Source organism: Rhineura floridana, chromosome 1 (assembly GCF_030035675.1).
Source record: "Rhineura floridana isolate rRhiFlo1 chromosome 1, rRhiFlo1.hap2, whole genome shotgun sequence".
NCBI lineage: Eukaryota > Metazoa > Chordata > Lepidosauria > Squamata > Rhineuridae > Rhineura > Rhineura floridana.
The window spans coordinates 95,194,815-95,211,557 of record NC_084480.1 but is presented as its reverse complement, the minus strand read 5'-3'; the positions used below and the strand labels follow the sequence as shown (position 1 = coordinate 95,211,557).

At 38.9% G+C, this 16,743-nt stretch overlaps 1 protein-coding gene across 5 annotated transcripts in view; it reads left to right on the top strand.

The window, feature by feature from the left end:
• Positions 1–16,282, top strand: part of DAPK1 (death associated protein kinase 1) — a 128,179-nt gene extending 111,897 nt beyond the window's left edge. For 3 of the 5 annotated variants that reach the window (XM_061626537.1, XM_061626538.1, XM_061626536.1), the window contains exons 22-27: positions 2,534–2,722; positions 4,950–5,147; positions 7,789–7,927; positions 8,663–8,783; positions 10,773–10,961; positions 12,823–16,282. In XM_061626537.1, coding sequence (XP_061482521.1) covers positions 2,534–2,722; positions 4,950–5,147; positions 7,789–7,927; positions 8,663–8,783; positions 10,773–10,961; positions 12,823–14,055 — 2,069 coding nt within the window. In that variant the 3' untranslated portion in view covers positions 14,056–16,282. Of the gene's footprint in view, positions 1–2,533; positions 2,723–4,949; positions 5,148–7,788; positions 7,928–8,662; positions 8,784–10,772; positions 10,962–12,195; positions 12,790–12,822 lie in introns of those variants that run through there. The other 2 variants (XM_061626539.1, XM_061626540.1) reach the window with 2 other exon arrangements.
• Positions 16,283–16,743: the final 461 nt, after the last annotated feature.

Here is a 16,743-nt window from a genome sequence, read left to right as displayed (position 1 = left end):
TTTGTATGCCGCCCCATAGCCGATGCTATCTGGGCGGTTTACAACAATTAAAAACATTAAAAACAAATATACAAATTTAAAAACACATTTTTAAAAAGCAATTTAAAAACACATGCTAAAATGCCTGGGAGAAGAGGAAAGTCTTGACCTGGCGCTGAAAAGATAACAGTGTTGGCGCCAGGTGCACCTCGTCAATACAATCTTTCCATAATTTGGGGGCCACCACTGAGAAGGCCCTCTCCCTTGTTGCCAGACTCCCAGCTTCCTGCAGAGATGGCACCCGGAGGAGGGCCTTTGATATTGAGCAGAGTGTATGGGTGGGTTCATGTTGGGAGAGGCATTCCATCAGGTATTGTGGTCCTAAGCCATGCAAGGCTTTATAGGTTAAAACCAGCACCTTGAATCGAGCTCGGAAACGTACAGGCAGCCAATGCAAGTGGGCCAGAATCAGTTTTATATGTTCGCACCATCTGGTTCCTGTTACCAATCTGGCCGCTGCATTTTGCACAAGCTGCAGTTTCCAAACCGTCTTCAAAGGCAACCCCACGTAGAGCGCATTGCAGTAATCTAACTTGGAGGTTACCAGAGCATGGACAACTGAAGCCAGGTTATCTCTGTCCAGATAGGGGCATAGCTGGGCCACCAACCGAAGTTGGTAGAAGGCACTCCGTGCCACTGAGGCTACCTGAGCCTCAAGTGACAGAGATGGTTCTAAGAGAACCCCTAATCTACGAACCTGCTCCTTCAGGGGGAATGCAACCCCATCCAGGACAGGTTGGACATCCACCATCCAGTCAGAAGAACCACCCACTAACAGTCTCAGTCTTGTCTGGATTGAGCCTCAGTTTATTAGCCCTCATCCAGTCCATTGTCACAGCCAGACACTGGTTCAGCACATTGACAGCCTCACCTGAAGAAGATGAAAAGGAGAAATAGAGCTGCGTGTCATCAGCATACTGATGGCAATGCACTCCAAAGCTCTGGATGACTGCACCCAGTGGTTTCATGTAGATGTTGAACAGGATGGGGGACAGTCCTGGAGAGTCCAGGGTGCCAAGCAATGTTCCCCAAGCACCACCTTCTGTAGTCGACCCGCCAAGTAGGAGCAGAACCACCGCCATGCAGTCCCTCCCACTCCCAACTCAGCCAGTCTTTCTAGAAGGATACTATGGTCAATGGTGTCGAAAGCCGCTGAGAGATCAAGGAGAATCAACAGAGTCACACTCCCCCTGACTCTCTCCCAACAGAGGTCATCATACAGGGTGACCAAGGCTGTTTCCGTGCCAAAACCAGGCCTGAAACCTGACTGAAATGGATCCAAGTAATCAGTCTCATCCAAGAGTGTCTGGAGCTGGCCTGCTTAAAAAGGAAATGCGAGAGCATTGCTTGGAGAGGGTGTGGTGGTAGTCTTCCGCATTCATTTTTAGCACTTGCCATTTTATATTTCAATGGTACAGTGGCATAGTACTCTGCCTCTAACAAATTTTTTAAAGGCTCATAAAATGAGACCATCACGAAGTGATTACATCACTCATCACTGGTAATATCATTGTTCCTCCCTCCCATTGCATTCACATTCCTTAAAGAACAAAAGGTGAACTGTTACTGTAAACCACCCACAGAGCTTCAGCTATGGGGCAGTATATAAATACAATAAATAAATAAATAAACTTCATCAAGCATTCTAAAAAAGTGACCACCACTGTTCAGATGGACGACAATGTTTTATCGTATAGCATTAAATGTGCACAATAATACTGTATTTACTATTAAAATATGTATTTATATTTAAGTTGGCTTTCACCAACTTGGTGCCCTACATGGCTATGCTGGCTTAGAGGGCACCAGGTTGACAAAGGCTGATTTATGCCTTCAGAAATGTCAGCAGTGTTTTAATTCTTCTGACCACTAGAGGGGGCTAGTTGAACACAAAGATGACTAATATGTCCTTAACATGCTTGCATGGTTTCTGTAAATCTCTAAAAAGTTAAGGGCCATGAGATGGCTGAGCCCTTGCACTCTTCCACTTCGAAAAGATAACAGCTGTGCAATTTATTTTTCAAGTTAGTCTCCTTAATATTAGAAAATAATATACTGTTCAAAGCATTGTGTTAAATCCCTTTTGTAATAATTGCAAAATAGAAAACATTAACAAGTATGCTACTCCCCCCCCCCAAATGTAATAAATCTACTTAGTTGGGAACTTTACAATTTTTATCTCTTTCCTTTTATGCCTAATTTGAATGTTAGTTTTTTAAAAAACACTTTGTCACCAAGGGACTGTTCCAGTCTGCTGATTCATCTCCAAAGACTATGGGGGCTTTGGTTGCGACTGACTGCTGTACACTTGTAAATCTTAAAAGAGAATATTCCTGGCAGCTGCTGATAGTACTACGGCCTTATTTTGGTCATCATCTTCTTGAATCTGTTCTCTCCTGACTTCTAATTCCACATTATCTTGGCATAATATTATTATAATTTTTTCAGGGTTTGTAAACTACTTTCAGTTTTTCTTTTTCTTTATGTTATCCAGTTTCAGTAAGTATTACAAATCTGTATCCTGGCTGTGAGAACGTTAGTGTGAGAAGCCGGAGCATGATGTTTGAGCCAGGTCTGACCAAAGGGGTGTTGGAAGTATTTGTTTCTCCCTCTCACCATTCCCACTGCTCAACAGATGACCAGTCTACCAAGGCCATTGATGTTCAGAATGCTTCTCTGAATGGTAAAACATGAACTTTTAAGCTTAATCATTTTTTAATGTATAACTGGTAGGTGGAAAAATGTTTCAGTTTGAAAAACTACATATTTTTTATTTTATTAGATGTCTAACACAGAGCAAACTCTAGATGACTTAGTCAGGTTTGTAAACAGCCATCAAAATTTAACAAATCAATACATAAAACAGCATCAGCCTCCAAAGAAAATCAGCTTACAACCCAGAGCAACACTTAACATAAAGCCTTGACACAGCTGGATCATATTCCATCCCATGTCTGGAATAAGAGCAAAGCCTTAACCTGACACTAAAAATATGTCAGTGCCGGTGCCAGGCAAGCCTTGTTACGGAGAGCACTCTGCAGGGCAGGGGCCCTCAACCAAAATGGCCCTCTCTCTTGTTGCCACCCTCCAAACATATCAGTGCCTTATAACTTAATTTTAGACTTGCTGTACCAGCACAATAAATGTTTAGAATTGGGTGTGACATTTGCTGTGTCAATGTCTCAAAAAATGTTGCCGCTTTAATGTTCCCGCATAGTATCTCAGTCCAGCACTAATGTCAGAGTTCAGGACCTCCTGAGAGCCAAGAAGTTTTGACCCAAACCAGTCGTGGTATTAAATTTTACATAGGAGCTGCATTTATTGATGGAATCCCAGCGGTTTGATTATATTCCTTATAAGTATCTTTATAAGGAATACAGGCTGGAGAGATCCATTTTCTGAGGTGTAGGCCCTTAGCAAGCAAAGAAACCCATAGATGAGGAACATTTCCCTGGGATATTCAAAATGGTGTTTGAGCAAACATGTTGGCAGCATTAGATCTAGAGTCTGAGGGATTCTCTGCCAGCAAATATACTGATGAAGAAACACTCTGAGGTGTTTACTCAGAGTAGACCTATGGGAAGGAGAATTCTAGGCTGCTGCTTAAGAAGCCCTTCTCATTCAGCCAGCCTGTACCCACTGAAAGGCTGAAGTCTTTCCAGAGCTACTTATGGGTAAATGCTCCAGATGCTTACTCATTCTTCTGCAGTTTCAAAGAATAGCAGCCAAGCATTCCACCTTTCTAGGAAACAGCATTTGTCCTAAGTGCTAGTGCTTGCCATATAAATTATAAGCTCAAGAAAACTTCACAATTTTTGAAGTGATGGATTTTGATAATACACATTGAGGCTTAAATTCTAGTCTGCAATGAGTACACTGTTACTGCCTACTGTAGCCTGACATCCTCTCTCTATATATGCAGATTCAGTTAGATCACACTAACCAAAGTAATGGCTAAAGTCCTCCAGATCAGTGAAGATTTAAGAATAAATGAAGTCACAGTGTCATGGGTCAGAGATTTCTTTAGCTTTCCCTCCTTCCTACGATATATTTTAAAATCCTATTAATTACAATTTACTTAAGAAAAATTATACAAATATCTGTTTGCTCTCTGTACGACAGGAAATAAGCATATGCTTCTCTCAGCTTTGGCAAAAAAAAAGAGAGAGATAAAAGAGTGCATAAAATAGCAATTAGCAATGACCTATGACTATTGTAATGTCACTCTGAGTTTACAAGCTACACATTATTCATTTTCCAGATTGTGAATCAAAATGGTCAGTTCTGATTTTTTACAAAACTGTTTTGACACAAGTTATAGCATGGTAAGGTAATAATATGCTTCAGATTCTATCAAACGATAAAATTACTTGCTTAATATTAATTTTGGCACTTGCCTTTGTTTTATGATGGCCTTAAGATGTACTTCTGTATAATATGGTTTTAATAGCTGGCTTATTGTGGCATGTTTTCTGTAGATTTTACATAAAATATGTAAGGAAAATATGTCATCTAGTATAAAATTGTGGTTAAAAAGACACAAGCTTCTTCAGTGGATGAGCCCATCTCGTTTTGACTGCAGTCCTGCACCTAGTTGCGCATCCCAAGTTCATTGAAATCAGTAAATACAGTATAGCTGGGATCAGGTTTATGGTCTCTGTCTCTGAAAATAAGAGTGTTTTTTTTTAAAAAAAAAATGCATAAGAACAGTGCTTTTTTGGTTTAAAAAATTGAGGTGTTGGTACTCATACCTTGAAAAGGCTGTGGATAGCAGCACAAAATGGCTGCTGTGGGCCATGAAAAAACAGGTGCCAGTACTCCATGCTGGTGAGTACCAGTACACAAAAAGCTCTGCTTTTGTGAAACTTGTTCCAGTTAATGGTTTGGTAACATGTATTTGCTTATTGCAGGTGTTGGTGATTTCAGTGTGTGGGAATTCTCTGGGAATCCTGTGTATTTCTGCTGCTATGACTATTTTGCTGCAAATGATCCCACCTCAGTTCACATTGTGCTTTTTAGTCTTGAAGAGCCCTATGAAATACAGTTGAACCAAGTGACCTTTTGGCTGAGTTTCCTAAAATCACTTGTTCCGGTCGAAGAGTCTATAGGTATGCCACAAGTATTTTATCTCTGTTCTCTTTTCAAAATGGGAAGGAAAAAACAGCATTTCTTCTATGTTCAGATCTATGTTCAGCCATGCCATGCATCTTACTCTACTACCTTGGTTCATACAAATTTAACTTTGTACTTAATGGACTTCTTTGCTGTTAAATTTACTTCTTAAATGAGACCAGTGGTCAAGTACTTCAGTTGGTGATGTTGCTCTGAAGTTGCTCATACCACTGAACTTAGTTGCTCTGTGTTTTGGAAAATAATAAATTCATCTCTTTTAGCTAGCACCATACATCTTACTTCATCACAATAAAGCACTCTTCACCTACTGTAGCAGGTTCTTGGAAGAGCAAAGTCATGATGTCTGGCCTGACTCCAACAACTAATACTCTACCCAAATCAGCAGAGGGGCTGAAATGTGTACAAAAAAGACATTAGTTAAATGATCATGGGACTGTAAGGTTTTCTGTGGCACACTGACAATATCAGATGTGTCCTATTAATATTGTTAAATAATGTTGTTTATTTCTAGCTATTAAGTGGTAATATGATTCTTTTATTGATTAAACCTTTCTCTAGGTCAATCATAAAATTTTCATTTTTGTTACAACATTGTCTAAGCAATTCAAAGTTGCCCAATGCACTTACTGTGAAAATATATTTTATACGAGAAGAGAGTTTCAAATAATACATTCTAGAACTGAAAATTATTTTCATACTTTCTGCATTCACTGAACTGTAAATTCAATTTTGAACATAAATATATATGTTTAGAAATCTAGAAAAACTAATTTTATTCATAGCATTTAATTCATTCTGCTGTTCTGTCACTCTCTTGAATTAAACAAGCATGTTAACAAAATATTATAGAGCACTTATTTTTATTTAACAGGATTTATATACAGTTTAATCATCAAAACCCCTAAGAAGTTTACAGTAACATTCTTAGAAATATTTCTTGGACTATTGAAAGTTTTTATATTCACAGCCAAGGACACAGCCACCTTAGACACACATGTTTGTTCACCGCCCTGAGAGCTATTCTGCTAAGGGCGGTATATAAATTGAAATAATAAATAAAAATAAATAAATGAAATCCAATGAATGCATGGAGCTCTTGGGTTTACATTGTTTTCCTCTTTCACTCCAAAATTAGAGGTAGATGTGGTGTCCCATTTCATGCTACAACATCCACTGTTAAAGTCAATAGTGCTCATTAGGAATACAGGAAGAAGCTATCTTATAGCGAGTCAGACCATTGGTCCATTTAGTTCAATATTGTCTGCACCAGGGGTGGAGAACCTTTGGCACTCCAGATATTGCTGAACTACAACTCCCATCAGTCCCAGCCAGCATGGTCAGGACTGATGGGAGGGTAGTCCAACAACATCTGGAGGGCTAAACGATACCCAGTCCTGGACTACCTTGACAAGCACCAGCTGTCCAGGGTTCAGACAGGGGTTTCTCCTAGCCCTATCTAGAGATGCCGGGGATTGAACCTGGGACCTTCTGCATCCAAAGCAGGTGGTCTACTACACATTTTAATGCAACCAGATCATTTTTTGGATTGGAACCAATATACTGATTTGTAGTATTTAATATCTGCATACAATTTGTAAAATTTATATTTTACGTTTATAAAAGGCATAAAGCATAAATTGAAGATTGTACTGAGCATGCTTATGTCCCAAGAAAGTCTTAAGTATGCTTATTTGTATTCTGCCTTGCATTTGAAGAATTCGTGTTTGGCATATGGTGGTCCTCATTCATACTGATTTTTGTGGTATAACTATTGAGTATATGCCACAATGTAGATCAATGCTATAAAGTTATATTCAGTTTTTTTAAAAAAATGACAAAATACTTTCATCTTTTCCAGATGATGTATAAGCAAGCAGGCTGTACAAATTTGTGTTCAGTGCTGTTACCTCATTCATGTCCCTTCTGTATGTTTCTCTTTCTCATTCTTTTTCATGGTTTCTCCCAGGCTTTCCTACTTAACTCTCACTTATGTGAGAGTTCTTTGTTTGTGTAAGTACTGTAATGTTGCATTCATCATACCACTGTATGAATGTTTTCTAGATCATTTGTTTCCTTCCTATAATAATCTCAACCATAGTACTGTAGACTAGAGAGATCAATAGAGGATCTTTTAAAACATGACTATAATTGAAAAAAGCATTGCCCCTTCCCCAAGTATATATTTTGTTTGTAAGGAAATAGATGGTTTACAAAAATGTATTGCAATTTGTAATACCTTTCTCTGTTTTTATGAAACAGACTCGCAACATTGTTTTGGAATGATGAACATCTATTTCTCTGCTATGGAATATGATCACACTAATCAGAATTAGTCTGTTAAGTTTGGGGAAACATTTAATTAATCCCTGACTTGAGAGCCAGGTTCAAATACAGTACTAAAGTAAGCCAAGGTTTATAAACCAATAATAAACCATGGTTTGCATGCATGGTTTGTTTGTGGTAAACAAACCATGATTAAGCTGTTGGTCTAGCTTCAAATGATGAACTAAGTTAATACTTTAATATACCATGGCTTCGCATTACATGAGAGCGAGGACATTAATAGGAAGAGAAATCCTTTTCCCTCAAAGTCTTCTCTTTTTCTCTCTCTTAAAGCATTTGGAGGCAGGCTAAAAAACCCACTACATGTTGCATTGGTGGCTACTCATGCTGACATTGTCAATCTTCCACGTTCCGCTGGAGGAGAGTTCCAGTATGACAAAGATACATCTCTTCTGAAAGAAATTAGGAACAGGTAAAAGGGGAAACGTCGTGCAAAAAATGGGAACGCTTACTGTGTTAAAGAAATCAATATATTTTAAAACCTTTGTATATATGCTAAGACCTTGAGCTAAATTATTTTTTTTAAAAAGCCTGTACTTATGCACAAGCTAAGAAAATCTACACTTAAGTGTGCTACTATGTCCTTTCATTGGCCTGGTTCAGACATAACAGGAAACTTTGGCTTTCTATTATGAGAATCATGCACTCCCCTTTCAGTGTGCAAGCTTCCACTGTCCGTTTCAAATAAACCTCAGCATCCTAATATGTCTGAAGTTAGCACAATCCTCAGGTTTCCATTTGATTAGTTCAAACAAAGCAGAGCCATAGTTCAAATCAGGCCATGGTTTTCAGATCTTGTAAACTGAGCACAAGTAGAGTAAACCACAGCTCCCCAAGTCCGGTCGTAACGGGACTATAATGGGAGTTTATTCAAAAGAGGAAGATTTCAGCTTTTTCCCCCTCATGCACAAAGGAAGAGAGAGGGGCCAACACAGTTACAACTGAACCAGACCACTATGTGCTACAGGTTGCAACCGTATGCACATTTAGTTCCAGGTAATGGAAATAGGATCAAGTTAAACGGTATTACTAAATATGTGATATCAAGAGAGATTTTGATTTGCTAGTTAAAAAACTGAATAAGAATGAAAACATTTGCTCCAGGACAATAAAATGATAAATGGGTTCCTAATTCTTTTTCTTTCAGGTTTGGAAATGACCTTCATATTTTGGACAGATTATTTATTTTGGACGCTGGGGCATCTGGTTCAAAAGATATGAAGATTTTGCGCAACCACCTTCAAGAGTTACGCAGTCAGATTATTTCTGTAAGTCATATCTCCATGTTATAGCCACTGGCCAAACCTCATAAGAGTATTTCTGTTCTGATGAGTGCAGCTTGAGTTACAAAGCTGTCTTGTAGTTATTTATTTATTTATTTATTTTATTAAGTTTCTATACCGCCCCATAGCCGAAGCTCTCTGGGCGGTGTACAAACTAAAACTTCCATCTACAGTTAAAACACATATTTAAACAATTTTAAAACTACATCCAAATTTCAAAATTGTAAATATTTTTAAGACAGACAAAAACACATATTAAAATACTAAAATGCTAAAATGCCTGGGAGAAGAGGAAAGTTTTAACCTGGCACCGAAAGGATAGTAATGTTGGCGCCAGGAGTGCCTCGTCAGGAAGATCATTCCACAAGGTATAGGAAGAAAAAAAGAAAGTCAGAAATACGAGTTGAGTTCAACTGTGTAGTGAATTCATTGGTCTCAGTGCCCTCTAGTGGTTAGCAAGAAGTATAAAATTGATCATGAGCCCATAAATTCTTTTGGCTCTTTTTATGCCTTGTTAAAAGGGGGAAGGGAGGGCATGTAAAATAAGATTGAAAAAACACTTGTCTGGTTCTAGAAAAACTGGGCCTGATAAATATTTTATTCAAGTATAGCGGGTTTTTAAACATACCTCTACAATGCTGAACTAATTCTTCAGAAAACTCTGGCCCTCTTGAATTGCATGTGACCGAAATTGCATTCCGAACCTTTCAGTCACAGTCATCTTTGTTTGTTGCATTTATATCTCAACTTCCCTCTCATGGTGGCATAAACAAGCTATTCCATTTTATTCTCGTATCATACAAGTTGCCCAAGGTCACCTAGTAGGTGTCATGGCTGTGAGTTTGGATTTGAAGTCGGACCCTCCCAGTCCTAGACCAGTACTTTATACAATATGCTGCTTTCACTGCTTTTATGTTTAGTTTTGAAACTTCATTATTTAGCCATTATCCAACTTCCAGCAATTTTAAAGGAGAAATTGGTTTGTCTGGCATCCCAGCTTTTTAAAAAAAAAAAAAAATACGGTTATCTCCAACATAGCACTAAGTCAGGGTCCTGTCAGCATAAAGGTCACCAATAGCACAATGCGACTTCCCCCCGCACACCCCCAAAACTGTTAGAGATACTCCAACCCTCTGGAGCAGATTTGGGGAGGGTGTAGGGGGGAGGAGAGCAAGAGAAAGTCCCATTGCACTAGCAGTAATCCTTGCACTGAAGGTAATAGTTAGTTGAATAGTGCCCATAGGGCATAATGTCGTATGTATACAGAAGTATATCTTTCTGTGTTAACAAACTATCTCTCCTCTGCTGCATAATTCTTATACTCTCCTGCTGCTAGGTTTGCCAGCAGATTCTTCTGGTATGAAAAAGCTATTCTTACTCTCAGAATTAAGTATTTAACAAATGTTTTGTCTCAGCAATAAAACATATTTGCTTCTTGCTGTCATATAAATGTCAGCGTACATGCCAGTTTAAATGCAGCTGTACCCTTCACTCCAGTATGAGCTTTTGCCAGAGGCAGGATTCTGAAGAATGCAACTCTTTTTAACTGATGATGTGTTGATTCCTGCTTTCACACATTTAGTACATTATAAGGTTGTGATGAAAAGCTGCTCAACCTTGGCAAAGCCGTAATTCAGTGTTAGTTGCAATTCTGGCAAACTAGTCATAATTTTCTTGCACATTTTCTACACCATAAACATATCTGAAGTTCTGTTAACTTGTGGAAATGGTGTCTAGAAACTGCATTTGTTTGGCTCTGCTGGTGTGTCTGTACAGCATCTCACCTGCCCTGCCCCAGCCCTATCCAGGTAAGCTGTAGCAAATCCAGTGTCGGGATATGGCTGTGCTCCACCATACTGGCCACTATTGGGTCTGTTCCACCTAGGATGCGCCTTATTAATATTTTTTTAGCAAAAAATAACAATTTGCATTCTCAAATTAGAGCTAATGTCCACTATGGTGTTTTTTTCTTAGACATGTCCACCCATGACGCACTTGTGTGAAAAAATCATCTCCACCCTACCATCATGGAGAAAAATGAATGGACCCAACCAGCTCATGTCATTGCAGCAGTTTGTGTATGATGTGCAGGATCAGCTTAACCCATTAGCAAGTGAAGATGAGCTAAGGCATATTGCCCAGCAGCTGCACAGTGTGGGAGAAGTAAGTAAACTGCATCAATTCCATTTTAATTCTGTAGGCGACTATGCATTCTTTGCAGCTTGAGCATCAAAAGAGGTCACCCAGTTTTGGCTCCGCTTGATAGCTGGCCATAACTTGTGGTTCCTGTTGACCTTTCCTAATTTGCAATCCTGTGTGCATGCTAGAGAACTCAGAGGAACTGAGCAGATGCTGTTCAAAAGCTCAGCATAAGGAGAAACTGTTGTCACTTTCCCAAATCAGGGAAGTGCCCTTTCATGTCACACTGACCTTTTGGAGCAGGTAAAAGCAGCATAAGTTACTTCTGCCTCCTCTAGAGCTCAGTACAATATGAGAGACCTTTTGTATCTCTCTTGCATCGGAAACTGGGAAAGTTCACATTGTGCTGAGCAGGGGCTATTGCCAGAGAGCAAAAGGTAGCAATATAGATCTACACCACAAAATACATTACAACACTTTGTTGGTATCTGGTGATCAGTGAAGATCCTGAGATCTTTGATGTTTCCAGTTGCCAAATCCGCAACTGACGGCAAAAATATTCTATTAGACCTAACACACTGTCCGGAAAATCACGTGGTGCAGTTTTTCCTGGAATGTGTATTATTGAAAGTATGTGGAGAGGGGGATGTTGCCAGTTTGAATGATCTATAAAATAAACTATTGGCACATAGAAAAGCAGTATGCCGGGAGATGACTAAGCTAGCACCCTTCTTCCTGACATGCTAGCTTTGTATGTACAGGGAGTTTTTACATAGGAGATCATTCAAACTTGTGTTCTTCTTCCAGCAGTCTAAAATTATGCAACCTAGCATCACATGTCTCTCCTGGTTATTTATTTCAGGTTTCAGTCCCCAAATGTGTGAAGTTCTCCTCCTCCTCCTCCTCCTCCTCCTCCTCCTCCTCCTCCTCCTCCTCCTCCTATATTTTGCTCCAGCTCTCATATATCAGTTCATGATAACATGCTGTGAACAGGTCTCAGTTCTAGGATGGTAGAGTTTTAGGGTGGTTCAGACCAAACAAGATGAATTTTAATCCAGATAAGATGGAAGTACTGTGAGTTGGATTTGAATCTTCTGTTTAAAACCTTAACTCTGTTTACTGTGCTACGCTAGCCCCCTGTCTTCCCTTAAAAGCAGGACACCATACAAAATGTTCTCTTTTTCAGAAGTTCCTGGAAGCTTCATTGTTTCAGTTTTCTAGGCTAAATTATTTTCTTTGTATCCATGGAAAATTAAAGATTGAATCCAAAGACATCCTTGCACATGAGGACGGTATATTCCACTCAAAAAGGGCTGATTAATACCTTGTATTGGAATGTTGTGTTAGAAATATGAACGTCCAGGCCAATCCTGTGCATGTCTACTCTGAAGTAAGTCCTATTACATTCAGTGGGATTTACTGCCCAGGTAAATGTGTATAGAATTCCAACAATGCTTTTTCACTTGTGCAAGAAGTTCCTTGTAGAAACCTGAATACTGCTATAGAAACTCCCTGTTACAATAAGCAGTGCATGAATTCTTCTGCAAGTTGTTGCTCAAGCCATTTGCAGAGCAGTACAAGCAGCTATTTTCCTTCCACTTGTAATTGTCTGGATCCAACATTCTTCATGCTTTCAGATATGTTTGAAAGCGGGATCTAGTTGATGCCGAGAGGAATCAAATAAAGATGTGTGTGTGCATGCTCACCTGCCTGCCCACATGCCACAATTGAAAACAACACATTTTCATTGGGTGTAGAATTGGATATTATGAGAATGTGAATGCATTCAGATTCTTACAATCAGTGGCTAATCAAGAAGTCATGATGATTGCTAATCTGTTCGTTTTTCCTCATGTTTGGATTTGACTTTTTTTTTATTGAACAGATCAATATTATGCAGAGTGAGACAGTCCAAGATGTTGTTCTGCTAGATCCTCGCTGGCTGTGTACAACTGTCCTTGGAAGACTCCTGTCTGTGGAGAACCCCAAGGCCCTCCATCACTACAGAGGCCGCTATACATTAGAAGACGTCCAGCGCCTAGTACCAGATAGTGATACAGAAGAACTTATACAAATCTTGGATGCCATGGACATCTGTGCCAGGGATCTCAGCAGTGGAACAATGATTGATATTCCTGCTTTAATCAAGACAGACAGCCTCCATAGATCTTGGGCTGATGAGGAGGATGAAGTTATGATTTATGGTGGTGTTAGAATTGTCCCTGTGGAACACCTCACCCCACTGCCCTGTGGAATTTTTCATAAAGTTCAGGTGAATCTCTGTAGATGGATTCATCAACAGAGCATGGAGGGAGATGCAGATATACGCCTGTGGATAAATGGATCAAAGATTGTGAACCGTGGAGCTGAGCTTCTTGTGCTGCTTGTGAACAATGGCCAGGGTATTGAGGTTCAAGTTAGAGGCCTGGAAACTGAGAAGATAAAATGCTGCCTGTTCCTGGACTCAGTATGCAGTACCATTGATAACGTGATGGCCACAACATTGCCAGGGCTCTTAACAGTCAAACATTATCTCAGTCCTCAGCAGCTGAGGGAACACCATGAGCCAATAATGATCTACCAGCCAAGAGATTTTTTCCGGGCACAAAGTCAAAAAGAGACTTCATTGACTAATACCATGGGTGGCTATAAAGAAAGCTTTAGCAGTGTATTGTGCTTTGGATGTCTTGATGTCTATTCACAGGGAAGTTTGGGGATGGATATCCATGCATCGGATCTGAATCTGCTTACACGGAGGAAACTGAGTCGACTTCTGGATCCACCTGATCCCATGGGCAAGGACTGGTGCCTTCTTGCTATGAACTTGGGCCATCCTGATCTTGTTGCAAAATACAATACAAACAATGGGAGTCAAAATGACTTTGTCCTAAGCCCATCCTATGCCCTTCTGCAGGAATGGGGAAATGCTCCTGAAAGTACTGTGGGCATCCTAATGTCTAAACTGAGGGAATTGGGCCGCAGAGATGCAGCTGACTTTTTAATGAGAGCATCCTCAGTATTTAGAGTCAGTTTAGATGCAAATGGCCAGGAAGCCTATGCTTCAAGCTGTAACAGTGGGACATCTTACAATTCAATTAGCTCAGTTGTCTCTCGGTAAAAGCAAATACCACAAAGCACACACTTTTCTAATTGCAGATAGTAATGAAGGATTAAGTATTGCGGTTTTGTATGCATTTATAAGTTTTTACATTAATGGGTTGCCACTGCTGCCCTGCATCACTTTTTAAGTGACCAATCTTATTTTTTAATTGTGACCTCTTGCTCTTAGTTTGGTTATAAAAAGGCTGCTGTATTTCTGGTATTTCACAGTCTGATTCTGTTTATACATTGTGCTGCTTTAAATACTGTCATTTTAACTGGGAGGACTTCAGCTTTTCAGAAACTTAACATTTTTTAATCATTTTCTTAACAAAAGAAGCATACATAGTTATTCAAAGCTCATTTCTTGAGTCCTCTCTTTTTTCATTGTGCTTGTTTAATTTTTAAAAATATTTATAGCAAAACAATGCTAGTATATTTCAATTTTTACACCAGACTTAGAAATGAAAAAGCTAGTGCCTTTTGCAGAAGATAATATGGCTAAAATCAAATGATCCTGTTGAAGCTATAAGACAATGCTACCTCTATTTCACTGTCTGCATGCTGGTTGTTACAAGTGGTGCTTGGCCTTTGTGTTTTCCTGAAGTTTAAGATACTTGGTAACATGAAATTTGTTCTGCTGAAGAGCTCTCATGTTGAATACTATGAGAGTACAAACATGTAAGTCATTATCAGTTTTTATTTCCGTTGAAGTGGAATGGAAAATTAAAAACCCCATGAACTTGCACCTTCCATTATTTCCACATATCTCAGGTAAAGATTTTACACAATTGTAAAGTTCACCAAGACACATATACAAGTGTTAGCTAAACAGACTTATTCTGTATTTAACAGTGATCATTTGTGCAAAGCAAATGTTTTTTCACTTTCAGGATACTAGTGTGCTTATTTCTTATACTTGAAAGTTTGGGGTTTTTTAATTAAGGAAAGCAAGAATTTCTTGCAGTAAGAATTTAAAATTGGTATGACGGATCAAGACTATTCTACTCTGAAAAGCATGTAATATTAATGGTGTAAGATATATTATGTGTATATACATATATAATGTATGTATATATATTAATACGGTTTTTCCTTAATCTTTGTTGTAGTAAAATTTTAAAGGTTTTTTTTACAAATAAATTGTTGCCTGTTGCAACTTTTTCATCATTCCTCATTTCCTAGCTGCTGTGATGTTTACCCATAAACTGAGCACAAAGATTCTCTGCCTTTTGAGTATAAAAACCTGCTCGATGTTGACTCCAACATCTTGACTTTAGTAGCCGCTAAAAACTCTGAGGGACTGTTTCACTCACTGTAGTTTTTCTGAACAGGGATAGCAATCTTAAGCATGGCTTGTTTTTTAATCCACAGCCATGCCAACCTGGTAGCCACCATTACCTTTACATGCTACCTTTCTTCCATCATGGAACCCAAAGTCTATTGTAAGTTTTGAACCATCCCTAGAACATTTAGGATAAAGGCTGTACTATGCTTCTAATAGAGAGCCAGTGTAGTGAAGTAGTTAGATAGTTTGACTACGACCTGGGAGACCAGGGTTCGAATCCCCACATAGCCATGAAGCTCACTGGGTGACCATGGGCCAGTCACTGCCTCTCAGAGGAAGGCAATGGTAAAACCACCTCTGAATACCGCTTACCATGAAAACCCTATTCATAGGGTCGCCATAAGTCGGAATCCACTTGAAGGCAGTCCATTTCCATTTTCATGCTTCTGATAGTGACTAGGATATTGCAAGAAGTCAAGCAAGAGGGGAACTAGATTTTTGCTAAAAAAAAACAGGTGGGGAGGACTCAGAAAGGTACAAGGGTGAAAATGTATGCAAACATGTTTTTGAAAGATTTGCTCTGCTGAGTAATCTGTGTGTGTGTGTGTGTGTGTGTGTGTCCAGAGGAAATGGCTTTTTGTGTAAAGACAATACTTTCTGGCAAAGGTCTATGTTAATTTCCTCTCTGAGAGTGATGATTCTGCAGAATTTAGAACAGCAGTGATAGTGAAGGGTGTGATTTGCTTAAGTGTGCAGAGTGAATCACAGTCAGCAGACAACAGTATTCAAAATTACTTTCTGTAAATGATACATGTTGCATTCTGCATTCATGAATTTAAAAAAGCAAATTGTACTAAAGCTTCCTCTTTTTTCAGCAGTAGTTCCCAGTTGATGTGGGATCTCCTGGTTTCAATTTCCTGAGTTCTTGGGATAGAATTTCCTGGTTTCAATTTGCAATTTTTTTTCATTGCAGGTGGTTTCCTTTTTCCAAACTTTCATTTTAATGTTTGCTTGCATCCTGCAAATCCATAATAGAATGTTGTTGTTTCTATTTGAAATGTTAACATATTATTTTATTCTAGATGCTTTATAATTACTGGATTTTAAAACAATTTTTTATATAGGGCCCCTGGGAGCAAGGTCAAGTTATAAATGTAATAAATAAAAATGAATATAATGAAAACATGGATTTAAAGCATATCTTATTAGAAACTTGAAACAAATCTTCCTCTGGCAGAATAATCTATAAAAATAGAACTTCCTGGTTCTATACACAAAACCTACAATGGTATTTACTCTGCTGCTAATGCTTTGTTTGAATTGACCACTAGAGCAATCACTGCTAAAAATTAGCAAGGTATACATATGAGAACCAGTGTGGTGTAGAGGTTAAGGTGTTGGACTATGACCTGGGAGACC